The following is a 23,419-nucleotide window of genomic DNA, read 5'->3' as shown; positions in this document are numbered from 1 at the left end:
AGCAGTTAAATTTTTATTGTACATATTTTAATAAAACTAACATAACTTAACAATCGTTAACCTTAGTGATGTCGTCATTTACATATACAATGCCATTGGAGAAAAAAAGCATATTAAGTTTACCATTTGTTTCTTAGGAAAATATTCTGAAGGGTAACCATTAAGAATGCAAACCCAGTTGTACCTTAATTGATCAGGTCCCTGGAGGAGGACAGTACCCCTCCTAGAGCTCCAGATCTCAAGGAACAGCTAAGTCTGGGTCATCATCTGTCCACAGTGCCCACACCTTGTTAAATTTCTGTGGACAGGCCCTTCTCATATATTTTATAAGTTTGTAGTGATTTTTCAATTACCTGTTCCCAATCTTGCACTGATGGCCCATTTCTTGATTTCCACTTCACTAGGGATGTAGCGAACGTCGGAAAAAAAGTTCGCGAACATATTCGCGAACTTGCGCAAAAATGCGAGCGGTTCGCGAACGGTTCGCGAACCCCATAGACTTCAATGGGAAGGCGAACTTTAACATCTAGAAAAGACATTTCTGGCCAGAAAAATGATTTTAAAGTTGTTTAAAGGGTGCAACGACCTGGACAGTGGCATGCCAGAGGGGGATCAAGGGCAAAAATGTATCTGAAAAATCTGCCTGTGTGTGCTTGGAAGAGATAGTGTAGGGGGAGAGCTGTTAGTGATTTCAGGGACAGATGATAGTAAGTTTGCTGGCTAGTAATCTGCTTGATACTGCTCTGTATTGGAGGGACAGAAGTCTGCAGGGATTTGAGGGACATTTTAGCTTAGGTAGCTTTGCTGGCTAGTAATCTACTGTTCTCTTTAAACAACTGCCATACGTTGACCTTGTAGGCATTGTTTGCCCAGTTTTTTTGGACGCAGCCACTGAAGCACAGTTGCCAGAAAAAATATGCCATATAAATGCTGAAAATAGTCATTTTTCGCCATACGTTGACCTTGTAGACATTGTTTGCCCAGTTTTTTTGGACGCAGCCACTGAAGCACAGTTGCCAGAAAAAATATGCCATATAAATGCTGAAAATAGTAATTTTTCGCCATACGTTGACCTTGTAGACATTGTTTGCCCAGTTTTTTTGGTTGCAGCCACTGAAGCACAGTTGCCAGAAAAAATATGCCACATAAATGCTGAAAATAGTCATTTTTTGCCATATACGTTGAGTCAACGTATGGCAAAAAATGACTATTTTCAGCATTTATATGGCATATTTTTTCTGGCCTCTGTGCTTCAGTGGCTGTGGCCAAAAAAACTGGGCAAACAATGCCTACAAGGTCAACGTCGTTGACCTTGTAGGCATTGTTTGCCCAGTTTTTTTGGCCACAGCCACTGAAGCACAGAGGCCAGAAAAAATATGCCATATAAATGCTGAAAATAGTCATTTTTTTGGTCGCAGCCACTGAAGCGCAGTTGCCAGAAAAATTATGCCATATAAATGCAGAAAATATGCATTTTTTTGGTTGCAGCCACTGAAGCACAGAGGCCAGAAAAAGGTCAACGTATACACTACTACAGCGGTGGATACGGATTACGTAAAATATATGAATGCTGCTTGAAAAAAAGTAACTCAAGTGGTTTTTCTAGAGACGATAATATTATCAATATTTAGACAAAATGTGAACAAGGTCACACAGCTCGATGGCGGGTTGAAGAAAACACTGTGCAAATAATGCCTACAAGGTCAACGTATACACTACTACAGCGGTGGATACGGATTACGTAAAATATATGAATGCTGCTTGAAAAAAAGTAACTCAAGTGGTTTTTCTGGAGACGATAATATTATCAATATTTAGACAAAATGTGAACAAGCTCACACAGCTCGATGGCGGGTTGAAGAAAACACTGTGCAAATAATGCCTACAAGGTCAACGTATACACTACTACAGCGGTGGATACGGATTACGTAAAATATATGAATGCTGCTTGAAAAAAAGTAACTCAAGTGGTTTTTCTAGAGACGATAATATTATCAATATTTAGACAAAATGTGAACAAGCTCACACAGCTCGATGGCGGGTTGAAGAAAACAGTGTGCAAATAATGCCTACAAGGTCAACGTATACACTACTACAGCGGTGGATACGGATTACGTAAAATATATGAATGCTGCTTGAAAAAAAGTAACTCAAGTGGTTTTTCTAGAGACGATAATATTATCAATATTTAGACAAAATGTGAACAAGCTCACACAGCTCGATGGCGGGTTGAAGAAAACACTGTGCAAATAATGCCTACAAGGTCAACGTATACACTACTACAGCGGTGGATACGGATTACGTAAAATATATGAATGCTGCTTGAAAAAAAGTAACTCAAGTGGTTTTTCTAGAGACGATAATATTATCAATATTTAGACAAAATGTGAACAAGGTCACACAGCTCGATGGCGGGTTGAAGAAAACAGTGTGCAAATAATGCCTACAAGGTCAACGTATACACTACTACAGCGGTGGATACGGATTACGTAAAATATATTATGGCTGCTTGAAAAAAGTGACTCCGGTGTTTTTTCTGGAGACGGTAATATTATGGATATTTAGACAGAATGTGAACAAGGTCACACAGCTCGATGGCGGGTTGAAGAAAACAGTGTGCAAATAATGCCTACAAGGCCAACGTATACACTACTACAGCGGTGGATACGGATTACGTAAAATATATGAATGCTGCTTGAAAAAAGTGACTCCGGTGTTTTTTCTGGAGACGGTAATATTATGGATATTTAGACAGAATGTGAACAAGGTCACACAGCTCGATGGCGGGTTGAAGAAAACAGTGTGCAAATAATGCCTACAAGGCCAACGTATACACTACTACAGCGGTGGATACGGATTACGTAAAATATATGAATGCTGCTTGAAAAAAGTGACTCCGGTGTTTTTTCTGGAGACGGTAATATTATGGATATTTAGACAGAATGTGAACAAGGTCACACAGCTCGATGGCGGGTTGAAGAAAACAGTGTGCAAATAATGCCTACAAGGCCAACGTATACACTACTACAGCGGTGGATACGGATTACGTAAAATATATGAATGCTGCTTGAAAAAAGTGACTCCGGTGTTTTTTCTGGAGACGGTAATATTATGGATATTTAGACAGAATGTGAACAAGGTCACACAGCTCGATGGCGGGTTGAAGAAAACAGTGTGCAAATAATGCCTACAAGGCCAACGTATACACTACTACAGCGGTGGATACGGATTACGTAAAATATATGAATGCTGCTTGAAAAAAGTGACTCCGGTGTTTTTTCTGGAGACGGTAATATTATGGATATTTAGACAGAATGTGAACAAGGTCACACAGCTCGATGGCGGGTTGAAGAAAACAGTGTGCAAATAATGCCTACAGGGCAAATAATGCCTAAAAGGTCAACTTATACACTACTACAGCGGTAGTAAAATAAAAAAAAGTAAAATAAAAAAAAAATGAATATTAAAAAAAAAAAATTAAAGTTGGTGCTGCTGAACTACTAGGAGCAGCAGATTAGCACACCAGTCCCACTCCCCAACACTGCTAGACTAATAGCACTGGGCTCTTATAGTAGTAGTAGTAGTAGTAGTAGTAAAACAACAAAAAAATAAATAAAAGCAGTCCTTACAAGGACTACTGTTATTGCAGCAGTCAGCAGATGAGATCAGAAGCAGGACAGCTGCCCACTGCAGCTACATACAGAGCACTGCAGTAGAAGGTAGATTACTAGCCAGCAAAGCTACCTAAGCTTAAATGTCCCTCAAACCCCTGCAGACTTCTGTCCCTCCAATAACAGAGCAGTATCAAAACGATTACTAGCCAGCAAACTTTCAACTGTCCCTGAAATCACTAACAGGCAGCAGCTCTCTCCCTACACTATCTCTTCAGCACACACAGGCAGAGTGAAAAAACGCTGCAGGGCTTCGGTTTTTATAGGGAAGGGGAGTGGTCCAGGGGAGAGCTTCCTGATTGGCTGCCATGTACCTGCTGGTCTGGGGTGAGAGGGCAAAAAAAAGCGCCAACAATGGCGAACCCAAAATGGCGAACGTCGCGCGACGTTCGCGAACTTCCGGCGAGCACGAACACCCGATGTTCGCGCGAACAAGTTCGCCGGCGAACAGTTCGCGACATCTCTACACTTCACTGCAATCATCTTTTTTGCATACATACATAGAATAGCTATTAGATTTCTCTGTGCTCTTTTCTGTGATATTTCTGCCACCTGGTTTAATAATAATAATACCTTGGGATCCATTGGTAAGGGTTTATCAGTTTTCATTCTGATCAGCTTTGTTACCTCCCTCCAGAAACTTTGAATGATTGGGCAGCCCCAAACCATATACATAAACTCTGCTGGGCATCTGGGACATTCATCTTTTATATTTGGGTTCATTTTGTGAAGCCTATGTGGGGTAAAGTAAACCCTGTGAAGGTAGTTTAGCTGTGTCATTTTATCTTTACTGCAGATGATACATTCAAAGGCAGCTTCCAGTATATCCTCCCAGTCCTCTGCAGTAATCCCGGGAATATCCCTTTGCCATTTATTTAACAGTTTGTTAAGAGAGGCACTACCTGCCTGAGACAACTGGGCATAAAAGGATGAAAGAGGTTTACTGAGGGTCTCTTTTCTAATGCTTAACTCATACTTCTGGGAATGGTATCTACCGATGCATTTTGAAATTGGATGTCTACCGCATGTCTCAGTTGTAAAAAATAAGCTGTTGGGAAGGGTATAGTTTTGTTTCAGGACCTGGAATGTCATTATCTTCCCCTCGGCCATAATATCAGTCAAGTATTTTTTATATATATATATATATATATATATATATATATATATATATATATATATATATATATATATATATATATATATATATATATATATATATATATATATATATTATGTTGCACCCATATCTGTGGGTCAGGAAGAGTGATGAGATGTTGTAATTTGGGGTTGCACCAAAGTTGAGAAAATTCCAAGCAGTGTTGTTATGGTTTGGGGTAAAAATTGAGGACCACCTGCCATGCTTTCACCGTAGCTTTCATTAGAGGGGAGACATTTTTGGTATGTGAGGTTCCCCTATACAGTAGGTTTTTTAAACCCTCTAGCGAACCCACCAGCTGTGCCTCAATGAGTGTTGCCGCATTTGTTTGTGACGAGATAACCCAATTTCTCGCCACTCCCAACTGCGCTGCGAGGAAATACCAATAGAGGTTGGGAGCAGTTAGGCCCCAGCAACCACTGTCTTGATCAGACGGCCCCTGGGCAATGTGATCATCATATTGGTCCTACTTCTATGAACCTGCATTCCAAATAAGTTATCCATGTATATGAGGTCAGTATCAGCCTCTAGCTTTGGTCTGCTTGTACCACTGATGTACACAAAATGGATACATGGTTATGTAAGGTGTTGGGAAATCCCTAGTTTGTGTAGGTGGTGATGGAGAATCAATTGCTTGGTCGAGGTGGGATGTAGGGCTGCAGGGATAAGTGGGTGGAGGTGATTGTCAAGGTTCAGAATGCAGTGGTGCACTAAGTAATTACAAGTAGATTGGTGCTGCTCTGTTGCCATGGAGGTCCTGCCCTCAAGGCTATTTTTAAAGAACTGGGATTCCAATCTGCTAGTTTCTCAACTGGTAAATTAGTTAAAAGAGGAAGAAAATAATCACCACAAAGGCCTGAATATTCAGGAAGCCCAATGATCTTTGTAATGCTCACAGTGTATTTTTATCAGGGGCGCTATGTGCACTAAAATTTTTACCAAAGTGGGGTTTCTGTTATTCAGCACTACAAACTGGCAGTGGAGCACATAGGTTCTTTTCCATATACAGTAGGAACTGAACATCACCTATACAGATGTACAGTCGTACACCGTCTCAGTGTACATACATTGTTTCTCTAAGCAGTAGATGGATATCACTGACCTCCAAGGCCTATTAAGAGCTTCCCTCAGGGTAACCTGCCCCTAGATGGTGGCATTTAACTAGTCAGCCCATATCTTATCGTATTTGCCAGGGCAGCCTCTGGCTAGATAGGTTAGCTGGATAAGTGGGAAGTTTTGTTGAATGAGGAGGATCCACCTCTTTTTAGAGTAGGTGTCTCTCTCCCATCCATGTCAGGATCAGTGCCTTCCAAGTGCAAAATAGTAATGACCTCCATAGGTCTCTTTTTGGTAAGTACAAGCTCGTCAGTTATGCCCAGTAGGCAAACCTGGACTTTTTTGAAAGGATACTTTGTCTTGGATAAGGTCAGTTATTTTATTCCAGTCCTGTGCTATTTTGGCATGACCACATCATATGTATAAATGTGGCCCTACTTTCTTTGTACTTGGGGTAATAAGCCTTATTAAAGGAGTTCAAAAACTGTAATCCCCCTTAGCCTTTGGGGAATGACGATAAACATATTTCCAATTGCAAAGCATTATTTTTTATTAGCCGTTTCTTGTGTTGTAATCACCTTACCTTGCAGCACAATCTCTTCCCCCACACAACAGCTAATTTCAGCAGTGCTTAAAACCTTCACGGGGCGCACCAAATTAGATTAGTCTATCACTAGTTACAATTAAGAATTGGTACGCTTGGGCAGTACACTCCTCCAGTCCCATTCTTGTACCGTGAGCTCCGGTATGTCGAAAAAAGTGGGAAATAGATGACAGGATCGTGGAGATCAGGTTGCCATATACCTTGGGGATTAGTTTTTTGGGTGCAGGCGCCATCAAGGTTGCTTCGAAAGCAGTCATGGTAATTGCTGGTTGGGTTGTATAGAATTGGGTGAGGAAGGCCTGTAGTATTCGCAGATAGACTATGTGGGGGATTGAACTCCCTGGGTTGTCCCTAACCAGTTGGCCTCTCTGGTAATTAGTTTCCCCTCATTGGCAACATTCCCCAGTGTTTTGATTCTTATTTTGGGCCATATAATATAGGCAAATAAGTTATGGAAGTGTGGTGAGAGTTGCCCCACAGTGGTAGTGCAGGTGACAGGAGTGTTGGGGCACAGCCAAAATAGCTGGAATGTGGAATACCACACAGTGTGTGGTGTTGCTAAGATTGAATAGTCAGTGCCAAGATCAGCCCTTTTCCTGCAATGGATTTATTTCAGTGACTCCACCAAGCTAGCCAGGGTTGAAAGTTAGGGTTGTTGGGCTCTGGGTTGAACCACCAAGCAATATAGTACAGTTGTGCCTCTAGGAAATATCAGGAAACCCTTCAGCTTGGCCCTGGCAAATCTGGGGTGTTTCTTGACCCAATAGAATGATGCCTAAGATCCTTTGATCTGTACAAACATTGATTTGGGAATATACACAAGTGTATTGTGATGCACATACAGTTATCTAGGCAAAAAATCCATCTTCAATTGGTTAATTCTCCCCCTGACTGTCAGCAGGAGGGAGGCATATGTGCTCAGTTTCTGAGTCATTTTATCTGTGATTAGCTGCAGGTTGGGGGAGATGAACTGTTTAATATCTCTTTCTACCATGATGCCTAGAGTTAAAGGAATCGGCCCAGGCTAGTGGAGTTTGTGGGAAGGTGCCGGGGTCAAGGTTTTCATCTCTGGGGAAGATATTGGATTTATCCCAATTAATTGTGAGCCCTGACTTTTCCCCAAAGTTGTCAACTAGTTTAAGCACTTCTTGTAGCGAATGTCTGGGGTCATGTAGCTATAGGAGGGCATTGTCAGCATAGAGGGAGATGCATTCTTCTACCCTACCTAGCTGTAGCACATTAAGGTGAGATCTGGGGAGATTTAGTCGCCCGACAACTAATCACCTCTTCTTTGGGGCAACTAATCTCCCCGAACTGCTTCCCCCTGTCTTCCGCCTGCTACAATGAAAAATCACCTGCGGCATGGCACTCACAGTGCTTCATTTTCCGAAATCGCCCGAAGTTGCCTCACAAGGAAACTTCGGGCGACTTTGGAAAACGAAGGGTTGTGGAGAGGCCCCTGGTGGTGAGTCTCTGTTGGGGACCCAGTGGGCTTTCTCCACCATGTAGTAGGTCGCTCAACCAGGCTTCAGCAAATAGAGTTGGACCTGTCCCCACCACTCTTATGGCAAACCTACAACTCTGTTGTTCCGTTGCTGTCTGTTTTCAGTCATCCAGCCTGCTGGATTGAGACTGAAGATGCTCCTGCAGAGCCTAATGCTTTGCCACCGCGGGGTATCCTCTAGTGTGGAGAGTCTAGTTTCGACTTCAGTCATCCTTTCCTATAGGACTTGCAGGTCTTAATGAGGGACAAGTCTGTCCTGACTTCCTCTATTATTGTGGAGAGTGCTGATCGGCAGTCAATCGCACCCATTAATAGCAGTACCTCCAGGTCCGCAAGCACTAGGTGAGGAGTCGTGTCCTTCAGCATTGCTAGGCCAAGATCACCATCTGGGCCTTCCTGCCTGTTGTATTGCTCCAGTTTTGCTGCTGCCTCACTCCTCGCCATTTGCAGCTTGTTGCCACCCATAACTGGTGTTGGTGGTGTGTGGAGTTTTCATCACATTTAAGGGGGGTCAATGTTGTCCCTGGTTCAGAAGCACAGGTGGTGTCTCAGGATAAGAGACTGCTGAGCTCCCAGATGCATTACAGCTCAGGTCGCCATGCAGACCACTCCACCATGTCTTTTTTTCTTAATGGCCAATAACTCAACCAGGTGCTTATGCATTGCAGGGATTAGGCATATCAAATTCTATCTATACATTCAAGTTTTTAGCAAAATCCATAAGGAAATGGCATCATTCAAGAATAGCCACCTTCCATTGTCCCGCACAGAAAAGTCCATAAACTAAATTCTGGATTTGGTTGGAAGTCTAGGGCATCGCAGGTTATAAATACACCTCTGATCAGTGTGGCAGATTCTAGAAAGCATGTTGGAAACAGGGGCATATCTACAAAGGAGGTATAGGGGGCCCATGAGACCCTAATTAATAAGCACTTTCAACATATATTGTTAAAAAAAGGACAATATTGGGGGCCCTAGAATTAATTTGCTGTCGTAACATCTAATTACACCACTGGTTGGAAACATGAAGACATTGGCAAGCAAAGGCAAGGTTCTAGAGTCTGGAGGAAGAGGCAGTGGGCAGGCTAGGAGAATTAAAAGCAAAGATTATGCCAGAAACATTAATGATCAATGAACATTTTGTTTTTCACTGAGTTTTGTGGAAGTACACACATTTTGAAAACAAAGTTGGATTAAATGACAACTTTATTATGATCATAACATTATTAAACCACCACATTCACATTAAGGCACAGTACATCCTCAGAAGTGAGGTTCTGACTGTTACGGTTGGTCATCTTCCTGCTTGGCTAAAAAGCATCTCCTGGCTGATCCTATAGACTGATGCTCTCTGGCAATGATTTTGTGCTAACAAACTGTTGAACCTCCTGTTCCCCTGCAGAAATACTCTGCCAAAGCTCAACAAAGCACCCCTGTGGTGGCAATGTTCACCTTGGGCACCAGTACTACTGACTCTGCTGACACAGTGTATATTTCATGCTTATTCTCTCTCTCTATATGGCTCAGAGCTGCAAACCAGCAACAACTGATTGTGACCATGTGACCAAAGTTGACTACCCACTATCCCTTGTTCAGGAGAGTACAGAGAAGATTGCACATGTTGCTATGATGAATAAAGGATTCCTGCAAGACAACTATTCTAGGTCCATCTCTGAAGGCTTTTCTAAGCTTTGGTTCTCACCAGAAGTTTCCAGAAAGCATAAAGTAACAGCCGAGGGCAGTATATCCAGGTAAGCAGTGGTGGAGACACAGTCTGAAGCAGCAAACAAAAGTTATTAACCACACACTTACACAGACTGAGAAGAACAACATATAAAGACAGACTAATACAGATCCTTATATATTTACAGATATACAGTACACGTGTGACTGCTAGGGATGTAGCGAACGGCGGAAAAAATGTTCGCGAACATATTCGCGAACTTGCCTCCAAAAATGCGAACGGTTCGCGAACGTCGCAAACCCCATAGACTTCAATGGGAAGGCGAATTTTAAAAGCTAGAAAAGACATTTCTGGCCAGAAAAATGATTTTAAAGTTGTTTAAAGGGTGCAACGACCTGGACAGTGGCATGCCAGAGGGGGATCAAGGGCAAAAATGTATCTGAAAAATACATTGTTGACACAGCGCTGCGTTTTGTGCTGTAAAGGGCAGAAATCACACTATGTCACTCAGGTGATGTTTCTGGACACGGAATGTGAAAAAGCTCACACAGCTAGGTGGCACTTGGTTAAAGACTGGGCAAACAATGCCTGCAAGGGCAACGTATACAGTAGTGGATACGGAATATATTATTGCTGCTGTAAAAACATCACTCAGGTGATGTTTACGGACACGGAATTATTATTGTTATTTAGACAGAATGTGAAAAAGCTCACACAGCTAGGTGGCACTTGCATACCTCCCAACTGTCCCTCTTTTGACCACTCAACCCCCTGTCCCTCTTTTGTACTGGAAAGTCCCTCTTTTCTCTGCACTGAACAGCCAGCAAAAAAACAGTTTCTAACTTAATTGGCTTTTGGCAGAGAGCTCAGAACAGCTAACAGGTGCAAATAAGATACTTTGTAACAATTTTGACTCTGGTTGGTGCTGGTAGTGGTGAACTACTAGGAGGAGCAGCACACCAGTCCCTCTTTTCGCTGAACTGAACAGCCAGAAAAAAAACAGTTTCTAACTTAATTAGCTTTTGGCAGAGAGCTCAGAACAGCTAACAGGTGCAAATAAGATACTTTGTAACAATTTTGACTCTGGTTGGTGCTGGTGGTGGTGAACTACTAGGAGGAGCAGCACACCAGTCCCTCTTTTCTCTGAACTGAACAGCCAGAAAAAAAACTGTTTCTAACTTAATTAGCTTTTGGCAGAGAGCTCAGAACAGCTAACAGGTGCAAATAAGATACTTTGTAACAATTTTGACTCTGGTTGGTGCTGGTAGTGGTGAACTACTAGGAGGAGCAGCACACCAGTCCCACTCCCCAACACAGCTAGACTAATAGCACTGGGCTCTTACAGTAGCAAAGTAAAAAAAACAAAAAAGAAAATAAAAGCAGTCCTTACAAGGACTATTGGGTTATTACAGCAGTCAGCAGATGAGATCAGAAGCAGTGCCCACAGCAGCTACATACAGAGCACTGCAGTAGAAGGTAGATTACTAGTCAGCAAAGCTAACTAACCTAAACTCACTGTCCCTCAAATCCCTGCAGAGTTCTGTCCCTACAATACAGAGCAGTATCAAGTAGATTACTAGCCAGCAAAGTTACTATCAACTGTCCCTCAAATCACTAAACAGCTCTCTCCCTACACTAGCTCTTCCAAGCACACACAGGCAGAATGAAAAAACGCTGCAGGGCTTCAGTTTATATATGGAAGGGGAGTGGTCCAGGGGGTGTGGGGGTGGTCCAGGAGGGAGAGCTTCCTGATTGGCTGCCATGTATCTGCTGGTCTGGGGTGAGAGGTCAAAAATAAGCGCCAGCTAAGGCGAACCCAAATTGGCGAACGTCGCGCGACGTTCGCGAACATTCGGCGGACGCGAACAGCCGATGTTCGCGCGAATTAGTTCGCGGGCGAACAGTCCGCGACATCCCTAGTGACTGCATGCACTGGCATACAATTATATTATTTGTCCATTTTCTGCTTCATATAGTACCAGTCTACTATATAGAACTGCTAACATGAGAGCATTCTTAAGGATTAAAACACTGCCCAAAAAAAGTAAAATAGTTATTAACCTCTGGGACATCCATGAGATGAATCGGAATTTAAAATTTTTCTACGCTTACAGTTGGAAATTGAAATCTGGCAGACTTTAGAGACTGTAGGGGTCATACTTCAGGTTCCTAAGAGGCCCAGTCCAGCACTGTTCCTGATTACCCCGCTGTATGTGTAAGAAATGGGGTTATGTGGGGGCAGTGTTACTGGGAAGTCCCCAATGATGTGTAGGTGGTGATAAAAAAATCAATGATAATATGAAAGTAGGATGCAGAGCTTCAGGGATAAGTGGGTGGAGGTGATTGGCGAGGTTGAGAAGGCAGAGGTAGAACTAATTAGAAGTACATCTTCTGTGATCCCCTTTTGCAGTGGAAGGAAACAAGAGAAAAGAGCACAAACCTCTACCATCATTTAAGATGAACCCTCTATCAATTTACAATGCTAGACTACCCCCCCACACACACACACATACACACACACACACACACTGCTTTGTAAGTCAAAAATGAAGCTGCATGCGTGAAGCTGATCACCAAATCTTGTGCATTGCGTCAAGAAGCAAATTCCCCTACTTTGACACAAGGAGCTCATTAGCTCCTACAGAATGGGGATCTTGTCTTCAGTTTCTTCCACCCCTGATATTGACAAGAATAACCAATGCATGCAAGTAACTGAATCGCTATTGCTATTAAAATCCTATTGAGAAACTGGTTGGCTGCACAGGGTTTTAGTAATAATAAGACGTGTTGCGGGTTAAATGTATGGGGTTCTGCACAAGATTTATGATTATTACCTAATTATTATGTTATGATGCTACATTTATTGTAAAATTATACAGACCAGACTTTTAACTGTATTTGGAAACAGCCTTTCCATTTAACATTTAATTTTATTATATTTGCCCCCCCTTGCTAAGGCTATGATTTGATTAGGCTATGGAATAATTGCTTATATCCCTGGGTGCCTCCTTTTAGCTGTCACTTTCCTTGGTGTTCTATGTATTCCATTCACAGAGCAGATTCATTCTATGGGTCAGGGATCCCTCGGTCCTAATATTACTATGGAAACTTTAGTTGCCAAAAGGAAATATATTGACTGCGAGAAAATGGGGGGGGTTGCATCTCTGCAGTAACATAAACAATAGATTATTTAATGACGCAGAAGAGGTTATTGTTTAACTCGTGGTTGACAGTCTGCCGAATAATACACGGACCGTGATTAGGGAAGCAGAAAAGGCAGTGAAGGGTTAAAATGCAGCCCTCCTTAAAAGTACATCCTCTGCATTGATGACATTGCCAACATCTGGATCCAACGTCATCAGGGGAGGGACAGGGTCTCGGAGATGGTCACGCAAGAATTAATGATTGAGAGCAGCTTCCATTTTCTATCTCTGTGCCGCAAACACAGCAATTAATGTGATGCATTAGTATCATTATTATTTGTACACATAACAAAAGTTTATTGCGTATAGGTAGATACTTTCTTTAACTGTAAATACATAGGGCTCTGCAGCAGCAGCAGTGCCATTATTAGCAGGGTTTATGAAAAGAATTAGTGAGAAAGAACAGGGATATGGAATAAATATATGGATATGGAATATATGCTAGCTGCAGGGTCCGGGAGCTTTGTAGAATTTTTTTTTTTATTAATGACAGATAAATAGATCTATAGATAGATACATTGATCTATAGATAGACTGATCTGCAGAATGAGATGTCAATTTCAAAAAAGGAATATGAGATAAAGCGTTAAATTGCATCTAATTAGAGGGGCATAAGGCCTGCATTTCTCTGTTGATGGAAAACAAATGGGAGTAATTTGTAAGGAGCTGACCTTACGGAGGTGTGCCCTATACATAGGGAAAAATCTTATGAATGAAATTCCAGAGGTGTGGTGTGTGTGTGTTGCCACTGCTGCTGCAAGTGGCCCTGTGTGTGTGTACTCATTAGTATTCTGGTCACAGCCCCTTCTGATTCACAGACTTGGGAGCTGATCAGGAATATAAGCAAACACTTTGACGTCAGAGTTGAGATTTTTCAGCAGACCCAATGGGGCAAGAATATTAAGTGCAAGTCAAAGACAGCTATCTGCTAACATTATTAGCCATGTTAACCAAGGAATGAGACTTAACAAGGACTGCAAGGACTAGCACAAATGGACAGAGCTGGAGACAGAGGAAATCTGAAAGGTAAGGAGGCATGAGGCTGTAGAACTGCTCATAGCAATGGGAAAGAGAGGTTGGAGCATGTGGGTATAGACTGACTGTATCTGTGGGCATAGAACTACATGTGAGCATGTATCAACCATCTAGAGACAGACATAGAGATAGACACTTACATATATTAATATATATAAAGAGAGACATAATCAAGTGTTGAGCATATACATGCTGTTAAAGTGCAGATCAGTCAATATGTGACTGCTGTTTAAGTTAATATTTAAATATATATATAAAAATGTACACTGCTCTAAGAAGTGAATTTTGATGGATGGCTGTCTATAAGCAGATGCATAAATGTGCATGTGTGCATGCACTACAATTGGTGTGCATAGCTATTTATATCTCCAGCTATATATATCCAGGCATGGGTCCTAGAATTAGACTTCTCGCCAGACTTTCTTAAAATGATACACATGGTTTAGTGCTGTCCTTTGGAATGTACAAAATGCTGTTTATATGAATTAGTAGAGATATGTAGTCAGTCAAGACTAGAGAAAGAGTTAGTGATTTATTGAATCATTGATAGAAAGCTCAGTGCAGCATGCATGATGCCTAAGCTATCAATCCTTTTTCTAAGGAGGATGCACTTGCTAATTGTTATAAATGAAAGGAGCCTTTGCTTTGTGAGCTGCAGCGCGGGGAGCTGCAGGCCCCCTTGCCTTGATAGTATATAACAATTAACATTTTTGTGGTGAGATCAGAGTTTCATGTGCTGGAGAGGGGATGGGGATATTAAGAGCCATAAATGCAATTAATTATGGTTGAGAGAATGATCTAGAATTTTTTATCTTATAGAAACAGAGCCAAGGTGTGCTTCTCTTTAGGGGGTATTACAAGAGGCTGTGGCTATTTCTAGCAACCTTATCCAGCAGCCAGAGGGAATCCTACAATATCCTAATGCAGTCACATTATCCAAAACAAAAAGTCATGGTATGATGTGTCTGAATGATTGTGCTATGGAAGGGACTGAATGTTCAAGCCTTACCTTAGAGAGAGCTTGATTGATGTGAGTAATCCTGCAGGCAAATATATGGTATCCTTCCAGTTGCTGAGTAAAGACATGTATATATCTAGGGATGTGATATTTGAAGAGGGAGGTTTATTCGGAGGCTTATGGCAGGATCCTTTGTTATTGAGACACAGATCATATAATTTACACCTTCCATTGTTGCTAGGCATATCTTGGCATATCAGGTATGTCTGTAGCAAGAGGCTGGCACAATGTGTGGGTGCACAAAGTGCTTCTTTAGCTCACCTTGAATAAAGAGAAAGGGGAATTCAGGCTCAAGGGCACGCAGAATCTCTTAGAGCAAAAGATCCAGAAAGCTAGGAAGCCAAAGCACCTTCTCCGGCAGATTGTTCTGTAATGAGGTGCCTGGCATGTGACAGACGTCTGCAGAAAGAGAGGACGGCAGTTTCAAGGGCCTCTGTAGAATGGGTGTCTCTAATTACTTATATCTGCCAGATTGGAGAGAAGCAAATTGTATCCCAGCCCCCTTAGGCAATAAGGGAGATCGCCACTTATAATATATATTAATGCCTCAATGTAATTTTAACCCATGGCATTCCTCAGGGAATTATACACATCAAAGTGGGTAGAAATGCACATGAAGTGCTGTTCTCTGTTTTGATGTGGGGTGATTAACACTCCAAAGCATGTTGTGGAATGTTTTAGCCTGCACCCTAATGATGAGGGCTCCATCTCTGCTGTAGCTGTGTATCATAATGTTCTTTTTTTTTTGTCTTTACATTGTGATCCCTTTCAACATTCAGCAATGATTCACCAGCCTGAAGTCTCCCTTATGGACCACCTGGTGAATCTCCACAATGATTCTTCTGGTAGGATGTTCCACCACCAGCATGACCCTTGGGACACAAACTCTTCCACCGTCATCACATCTGACCTCTCCCCAGATGAATCTGTCAATCCATGGGACATCATACTCTGTGTGACAGGGACGATCATGGCTTGTGAGAATGCCATAGTCATAGCTATTCTCTTCTATACACCCTCTCTGCGTGCCCCTATGTTCATACTCATTGGCAGCCTGGCACTGGCTGATCTTCTGGCTGGCCTGGGGCTCATTGTGAATTTCATAGTGGTTTATGTGTTTAACAGTGAACTGGCTACCCTGAGCTCTGCTGGACTATTGCTAGCTACTTTCTCAGCCTCTGTGTGCAGCCTGCTGGCCATAACATTGGACAGATATCTGTCTCTCTACAATGCCCTCACCTACCACACAGAGAGGACTTTGACCTTTACGTATACAATGTTGATCTTACTCTGGGCCTTATGTATCTGCATTGGTCTGTTACCTATCATGGGGTGGAACTGTGTCAGGGAACCATCATCTTGCAGTGTCCTGAGGCCAGTCACCAAGAACAATGCAGCAGTACTAGCGGTCTCATTCCTATTGCTTTTTGCCTTGATGATGCAGCTGTACCTGCAGATCTGTAGGATCGCTTTCCGACATGCCCAACAGATTGCCGTGCAACACCAATTCATGGCTACATCCCAAGCTTCCAGTACCAGGAAGGGGGTTTCAACATTGTCCCTTATACTGGGCACCTTTGCACTTTGTTGGATTCCATTTGCTGTCTATTCCCTGTTAGCAGATTCAAGCTATCCTATGATATACACCTACTGTTTGGTGCTGCCGGCGGCTTTCAATTCTGTTATGAACCCCATCATATATGCCTTCAGGAATCCTGATATTCAGAAGTCACTGTGGCTGGCTTGCTGCGGCTGTATACCACCCAGATTCTTGTCTGGACCCAGAACTTCCAGTGATGTATAATATTCACAGACTGTGTGATTAGAGAGGGACTTGTGACGTGCCAAGTTGGGAGGGAATATAAAAAAAAGATGTCAAACTATTGTTTTATTTTTACAATCGATAAATTATTTATTGCTTTAAGATGTGATAAGGATATTTAAAGAAGCACTTAACTATTTGCTCTGTTTTTACCCAATGATTTGTTGGCCTTAGAGAGAATATCTCATTAATGAACCCCATTCTTAATTGTTTTTCTAGCTTCTGTAGGTGGACATTTACCCTTCCACTTCAATTTGGTAGTTAATAACAGTCTAGGTGGGGTAACTGCTTTTGCCCTTAACACCATACAACTGTTGTTATTGGTATTTCCCCCATTCACTAATCAGTACCTCTAGAAAATTTGCATCAATACTGTTTTCCTTGGACAATTACAATATTCTAAAATAGGTAAATTAGATTGCCTTCTTCTAGCTGAGGTCTACTAAAACTGCCAGTATCCTCTGCCAGCTGACCACTGGTATTTGCTATTAACGACAGCTGAAGGCAAAGTCGTACGAGATCTTTTGTGGCAAAAGCACGCCACTGTGCTGCCTACGCTCAAACACTCATTTTCGTTGACAGATATAGTAATAGCAACATCTGAAATAATTTCCAGGTCAGTGGCCTCTGCAAGTTTCACTAGTGATTAGGAAACCCAACTTGAGGTGTGGGAGAATCCTTGAGAATTAGGAGAGGTGAATGCAGAGCAAGCAGTATAAAGGTAGTCACTTGGAAGCCTTAGAAGGCACCGAGCTGCACACTTCCCATTCAGTGCCAAACACAAGGATTGAAGCTGCTATATTAATACATGCCTGTCTTTTTAAAGGGATGATTTGTGAAAAAAATACCGATCCCGTTAACAAGAAGTAGAGGATATGTTGTTTCTTGCCTTTAAATAATGCTTCTGTTTTCTGAGTCCACTTAATAATGATCTCTGCAACAGTATCCCGACTCTCATGATAATGCCAGATCAGACTCATGCCTAGAAATGGAGATAAGCAAAGATGCAATGTTCAGCAGAAAACCATGCCCTTGTTATGCTAGATAAATTGTGCTTGCCAAAAGCTATACTGTATTTATCCTTCAATAGAGCTTTTGATAAGACCATTTAAAATTATCTGAAATAATATGTGTTCTGCTAAGTGAGAGCACTATGCTGCTGGCTAGGGGCCTTGCCATGTAAATTTCATCCAACTCATCCTGGGTCAATTCAGATGACTAAGTAAGGCTGGTAAAAAATATACAGGCCCTGTGCTTTTAAAACTATTATATAAAGATCTCAGCAAGCAAGGCAGCACCTAAACCTGTCACCTCTGAGAGTCCTAACTCTGTCCCATGATCTTAATTCCTTTTTCTCAGTACAATCACCAAGACACAAGGGAAGGCCAAACTAGCTAAAAAAGCAGATCTTTCTGGGCATGGCCAGCTCAATGGGCAACTATTTATTTAGACTCCCAGTGTTCATAAAACAAATTAAAATTTATGAATATTGGGCAATATGGAAATAACCCATAGACATATTCTTTCAGTCTCTAAGTTTCCTATATAAGTTATTTGATGATTGGTTGCTATGGGTTACAATAATGGTACACATTTGCCCAGTGCTAGTAAATAAGCCCAACTGTGTGCAAAAATCATTGCTTCTTTGGACAGTCGCATTAATACAGAGGACTGGAAGCTACTATATTGCTTACTTCAGCTATGCATGCTCCATCATGAATATGAAAATTTTATTCATGGCATTAGTTGAGTTGAGGTCTTTGGGGAATGGCTCAGCAAAGCCAGCAACATATCATCTCCCACTCTGATGTGTAAACACTGATATGCAGGGAAGGAATTAATGTGGACACAATAAGTTGTGCTCCAGACATGGAAATATAATTGTTTATACTCATTGAGTAATATTGAGTTATTGAATTTGTCATACATTTTTATATTTTAACATCCTGCCCAGAAACTGCATTAGTTTTATAGATATCTGCAGATTGTCCATACTGTACATGGTACTGGGTGTCCATAATCTGATTATGTCCCCTATAGGAGTACGTTTGGTCATTTAATAGGCGCTATATCGGGCATCCTCTAGGTGCTCTTTAAAAAGATCCTTTTGGTGCCATTTCATTCCTTAGTAGCACCTATTGGCTTCTCATTATAGTTCCCACTAAACCACTATAATGGCTCCATGAAGAACAAAACCTTTACTGGGATGATAGAGCCTAATAATTTAATTGCCGGCTTATTTAGATCTCCTGCATCGGCCACAGAAATCACAAACATGTTTTGTCTAATTAATTGTGAAACACACCTCATACGTGCAGATATGTGAAATCTGAAATCAAGAAAAATGCTTGCCCCTTTGAACTCCTACTTGTAACTGTTTTGAGATAATGTGGGGAAAACCGAGCAGTCTCCAAAACAAAAATAACTGGTTAATGTTTAAGATATAAATTAATGTCATTCATAAAAATGCTAAATATTTATGTAAGGGGTCTGGGGCAAATGTACATAGGTTGGCATAATTTACATTTTACGCCAGACTGCCATGCAGTTCTGTTATAGAGAAGATGTAGAGTAGCTTGTTCTTCCTGCTTATAGAGCAGAAACAGAACAGGTAGTGGGTAGAGGTACATGGTAGTTGCTAGAATGCACCATTATTAGTAACTACTTATCAGTATTTCTGAGTTATGAAGGCTTACAGCCCTAGTGATTTATATGAAAGCACTTTTTCCCCCTTTGATACCCTACCTAAGGGTTAAGGCAGATGGAGTGGTGTCAGCATTTTGCCTGCTGTGATTTTTTTTTTTCTTTGTTAAAATAGCATAAAAATTCCTGAAATCGCCACCAAATTTTCATGAAAAAAAATATGTGCCATTGTCCTAAAAGTTAATGCTTAGAAGAAAGAGCAAATTGTATGTAAAAGCCCTGTGGTTTATCCATGGATATTGTTATGTTGGTTTAGCCATAAAGTGCCACCAAATTACCTTTTAAAGGTTATCTTGCTTTTTTCTGTTTTTAAATGTAGCACCTCTCTCTCGGTACTTATACCCCATAATAATCTTGGGAAGTTTTAGCCTTTCTGGGAAATGCTATTCTTTTAATTAAAAGATTTCTTTCCAGGCCTTCTATCCCAAAGTTTCTATGTTTGATGCAAAAAGATAAAATGGATCCCAATGCCGTCCCTCTCCGCTCCCAAACAGATCGGGCCATGTTACTTTGCATGATCAGGATGTCTACTTGCTTCTCGGCAAACCCATTTATTACATGGATGTGACAATTCAAAGCATGGAAGATTTCTTGTCTATATTTTTTTTAACTCATTTTCAGATTTATTTATTTATGTACTTGTCCTGTGTTTTCAAGGAACAAAACAGAGTCTACTCCAGAGTTATAAATCATTATTTTTTTATATATACAACAGTGTTCAATGCAAATATGTGATACTTTCTGACTTCTCATTTTGTACCTTCAATAAAAATGCAGCTTTCAAAATCAGGCTTTTTTGCAGTGGTTTTTTGATTTTGTTGGGAAAGATGAATGCCACCGTCACTTATATTTTTTCTCTGCCACTATTTCAGGAATGTTTAGCTCCCAAAAGGATTCAGAATTTATTCAGACTTTTAGAAGTCAACACAATTGTATCTGTATTTCTTATAATGGAGCCACAAGTATGTTAGAATGTCATCTGCACTGAGTGACAGACCAGCCGAAAATCAATTGTTATACTGCAGAAGAATAAATATTGGAATAAAAACCATCTTACCAGAGGCTAAATTGATCAGGGGCTAAAAAGATTTTGTTCTAAGCTTACTAAATTCCACTAAGGGTGGTGGCAGACAAATCTTCTCTACTTCGGGTGACTAATCTCCCCGAAATGCCTTCCCGCTGGCAAGAATACGAATTGCCGGCGCGATGGTATACAAAGCGCTTCGGATTTCTGAAGTTGCCCGAAATTTCCTTGTGATGGGACTTCGGAAAGTGATTTGTATGCCATCCCGCCGGTGATTCTTATTCTTGCCGGCGGGAAGGCATTTCACAGAGATTAGTAGCCCAAAATAGAGAAGATTTGTCGCTGGGTGACTAATCTCCCTGTCTGCCACCACCCTTATGGGTTGTTCACCTTTAAATGAACTTTTAGGATGATGTAGAGAGTGATTTGTAGTTGGCTTTAATTTTTTATTATTTATGGATATTTAGCTTTTGATTCAGTAGTTCTCTAGTTTGCAATTTCAGCAATCTGATCCAAATTACCCTAACATCCATGCATTTAAAATCAAGCCCCACTGAAAAGTTGCTTAGAAGTGGCCATTCTCAAAAGACTCAATGACAAGATGCCAATAGTAGCAGAAAAGAAAATCCAGCAACATTGATATAGAATTGACCATTCCATAACATACTCAAGGCTTTTTGCCGCCCTTGGTAACTGGCTGCTAACTGCTGTCTGATGCAAGGTTCTCACCTTGCCTCGTGACAGGAGCAGCCCTGAACATACTATAAGGTTACTTAAAAGTGATGTACCAATATGCATTAGATACACAACTTCAGTTCATGCTAGTCTCCCACAAGCATACCACAGTAACCATTGTATAATGACTTGTGTTTCTTATTCTTAAGATCAATGACCCAATATACCCCTTATGATGCAACAGTAACTGGACTGTGAATTCCATAGGGACAATACATGTCCAAATAATCTCATTGGGCAAACAGTCTTCGACAATCTGCAGCCTGTGTGCAAGGGTTTCATTGCCTCCACTAGTATGGAAGGTACAAGGTGCTGCTGACAACCATGGTAAGACTTGCATAAAAAAGTATGTGTCAAAAGAGGATCCTTACAAACATACAAAAAGGTACAGCACAATTAGAAGTGATTTTTATAAGTCACATAAAGATAATTAAAAGACTAAAAGTTTTATGCATACCATGACTTTGGGCCTCCCTAGTAGTTTGGAAACCTCTGCTCTAATTGGATTAGTATTGCAAGTGGCAGGGTTCAGCTTTTATTGGTTCCTCATTTATTTATTTATTGTGCTAATTGAAAACAGTGTTTCTGTGTTTGATAGTGGCACAAAATTATACAGAACAAATGTCATGCATTGTGCATGTCTTAGTGACAGAGGGATTCAGAGTGGTACAGTGGGTTCAGTGTCAATACATGAGACAAAAGCATAATTCTTTGGGATAGTGAGCTTACTTGTACTATGCAATGTCAGGCAGCAGTAGGAAGTATATGTGTGTTCCTTGCTATTTTCTACAACTTTTAAATGGTATAAGTAGTAAGAACAGGCAGTGGGGTGAAGTATTGAAGCATTTTGGAAAGTTGTTTAGAATGAAATTTCCTTTCGTTTTTCAGGGTGTAGAGCAGGGTTTATAAAATGTTTTTTTGTGGGATCCAGATTAAATGGGAGATTCTGCCTTGAGACCCACAATTGAGGATAGAATTACCTACCCCCTTTTATTGCTGGCTATTTCAGAAGGAAATTTCACTTTCTCAAAGGAGATCATGGGGTTCCAATTTAGGGTACCAACCCACAGGTTACTGCTACGTATATAGTATATTAATATCATAGAGCAAAGGTTATCTGAATGTTTGGTTTGAGGCTCCTCTTTAAAGGGGTTGTTCCCCTTCCAAATACTTTTTTCAGTGCAATTGTTTTCAGATTGTTCACCAAAAATAAAGACTTTTTTCAATTACTTTCCATCTTTTATTTTTTATTGTTATTTCAAAATCTAAGTTTAAAGTTCAATGTTCCTGTCTCTGGTGTTTGAGTCTGGCAGCTCAGTAATTCAGGTACAGACTCTCAACTCTTACAATTTTGGATTCTGCTCAGCAGGAATAAAGATAAGAAATGTATTAACTAAATGTATCCATTTAGAACAGTTTACGGTCGGCGACCCCAGAGCTGCTTTAGAAGTTGAAAAATTAGACTTTGCACTTCAATATTAGAAGAAAGGTCACATATAGAAAATAGAAAGTAATTGGAAAAAGTTTTAATTTCTGGTGAACTATTTGAAACGGACTGAACTTGAAAAAGTGTTGGAAGGCGAACAACCCCGTTAAAGGATAAGTAAACCTTTTAAATAAGTGAATATAAAATGGAGTGCTCTTCTAAGAAATTTTGCAATGTAAATTCATTAATCATTTTGTTTTTATTCCAAGATATTAAGCGATACAATATGAATTAATTTTTTTACAACAGTACCACCTGCTGGTCATTTTCCCACCAGTCTAACCACCAGTCTTCTGCTTAGGAAATTTATGAGAAAGGTTTCTATTTTTTTCCTAAGCAGAAAAACATCAGAGCAGCCTCTTTCTTCTGACAACTTCCTTGACTACTTGGTTTGTCAGACGATGGGAAACTGACCAGCAGGTGGCACTGCTGTAACAAAATCCATTCATGATAACAGTACAGATATCCCTTACTATCTTGCAATAAAAACAAAATAAATAATGAATGTACATTGCAAAATTTCTCAGAATAGCACCCTCATCAATTTTACATTTACTTATTTTAAAGGTTTACTTATCCTTTAAGGTTTAACTTTTGTTCTGGAGCAACAGTTCCAGAAGCATTGGAGTATTGGGGAATATCTGCTCCAGACAGATGTTTGTAGCCATCTGATTCAGTATTGCTCATCAGTTTTACCTTACATATTAAGCCATGGCTG

The 23,419-nt window shown here is 40.8% G+C and overlaps 2 protein-coding genes across 5 annotated transcripts in view; one reads left to right on the top strand and one right to left on the bottom strand.

Moving 5' to 3' along the window:
- Nucleotides 1-8,944: 8,944 nt before the first annotated feature.
- On the top strand, nt 8,945-17,521 carry LOC108700079 (G-protein coupled receptor 12). Of its 2 annotated transcripts, none has more exons than XM_018232948.2 (2): nt 8,945-9,742; nt 15,711-17,521. In XM_018232948.2, exon 2 carries the CDS (start codon nt 15,713-15,715, stop codon nt 16,733-16,735), a length of 1,023 nt encoding a protein of 340 aa, XP_018088437.1. In that variant the 5' UTR covers nt 8,945-9,742; nt 15,711-15,712; the 3' UTR covers nt 16,736-17,521. The 2 variants fall into 2 exon arrangements, with proteins under 2 accessions (XP_018088437.1, XP_041431049.1); XM_041575115.1 differs by lacking the exon at nt 8,945-9,742 and adding an exon at nt 11,609-13,904.
- A 133-nt stretch (nt 17,522-17,654) lies between these two features.
- The window catches only part of LOC108700078 (wiskott-Aldrich syndrome protein family member 3), a 79,694-nt gene continuing 73,929 nt past the window's right edge, over nt 17,655-23,419 (bottom strand). For all 3 annotated transcript variants that reach the window (XM_041575113.1, XM_041575114.1, XM_018232947.2), the window contains exon 10: nt 17,655-17,735. In XM_041575113.1, coding sequence (XP_041431047.1) covers nt 17,708-17,735 — 28 coding nt within the window. In that variant the 3' untranslated portion in view covers nt 17,655-17,707. The remainder of the gene's footprint in view (nt 17,736-23,419) is intronic.

Source organism: Xenopus laevis, chromosome 8S, assembly GCF_017654675.1.
Source record: "Xenopus laevis strain J_2021 chromosome 8S, Xenopus_laevis_v10.1, whole genome shotgun sequence".
Classification (NCBI taxonomy): Eukaryota; Metazoa; Chordata; class Amphibia; order Anura; family Pipidae; genus Xenopus; species Xenopus laevis.
This window is presented reverse-complemented; position numbering and strand designations above follow the sequence as displayed.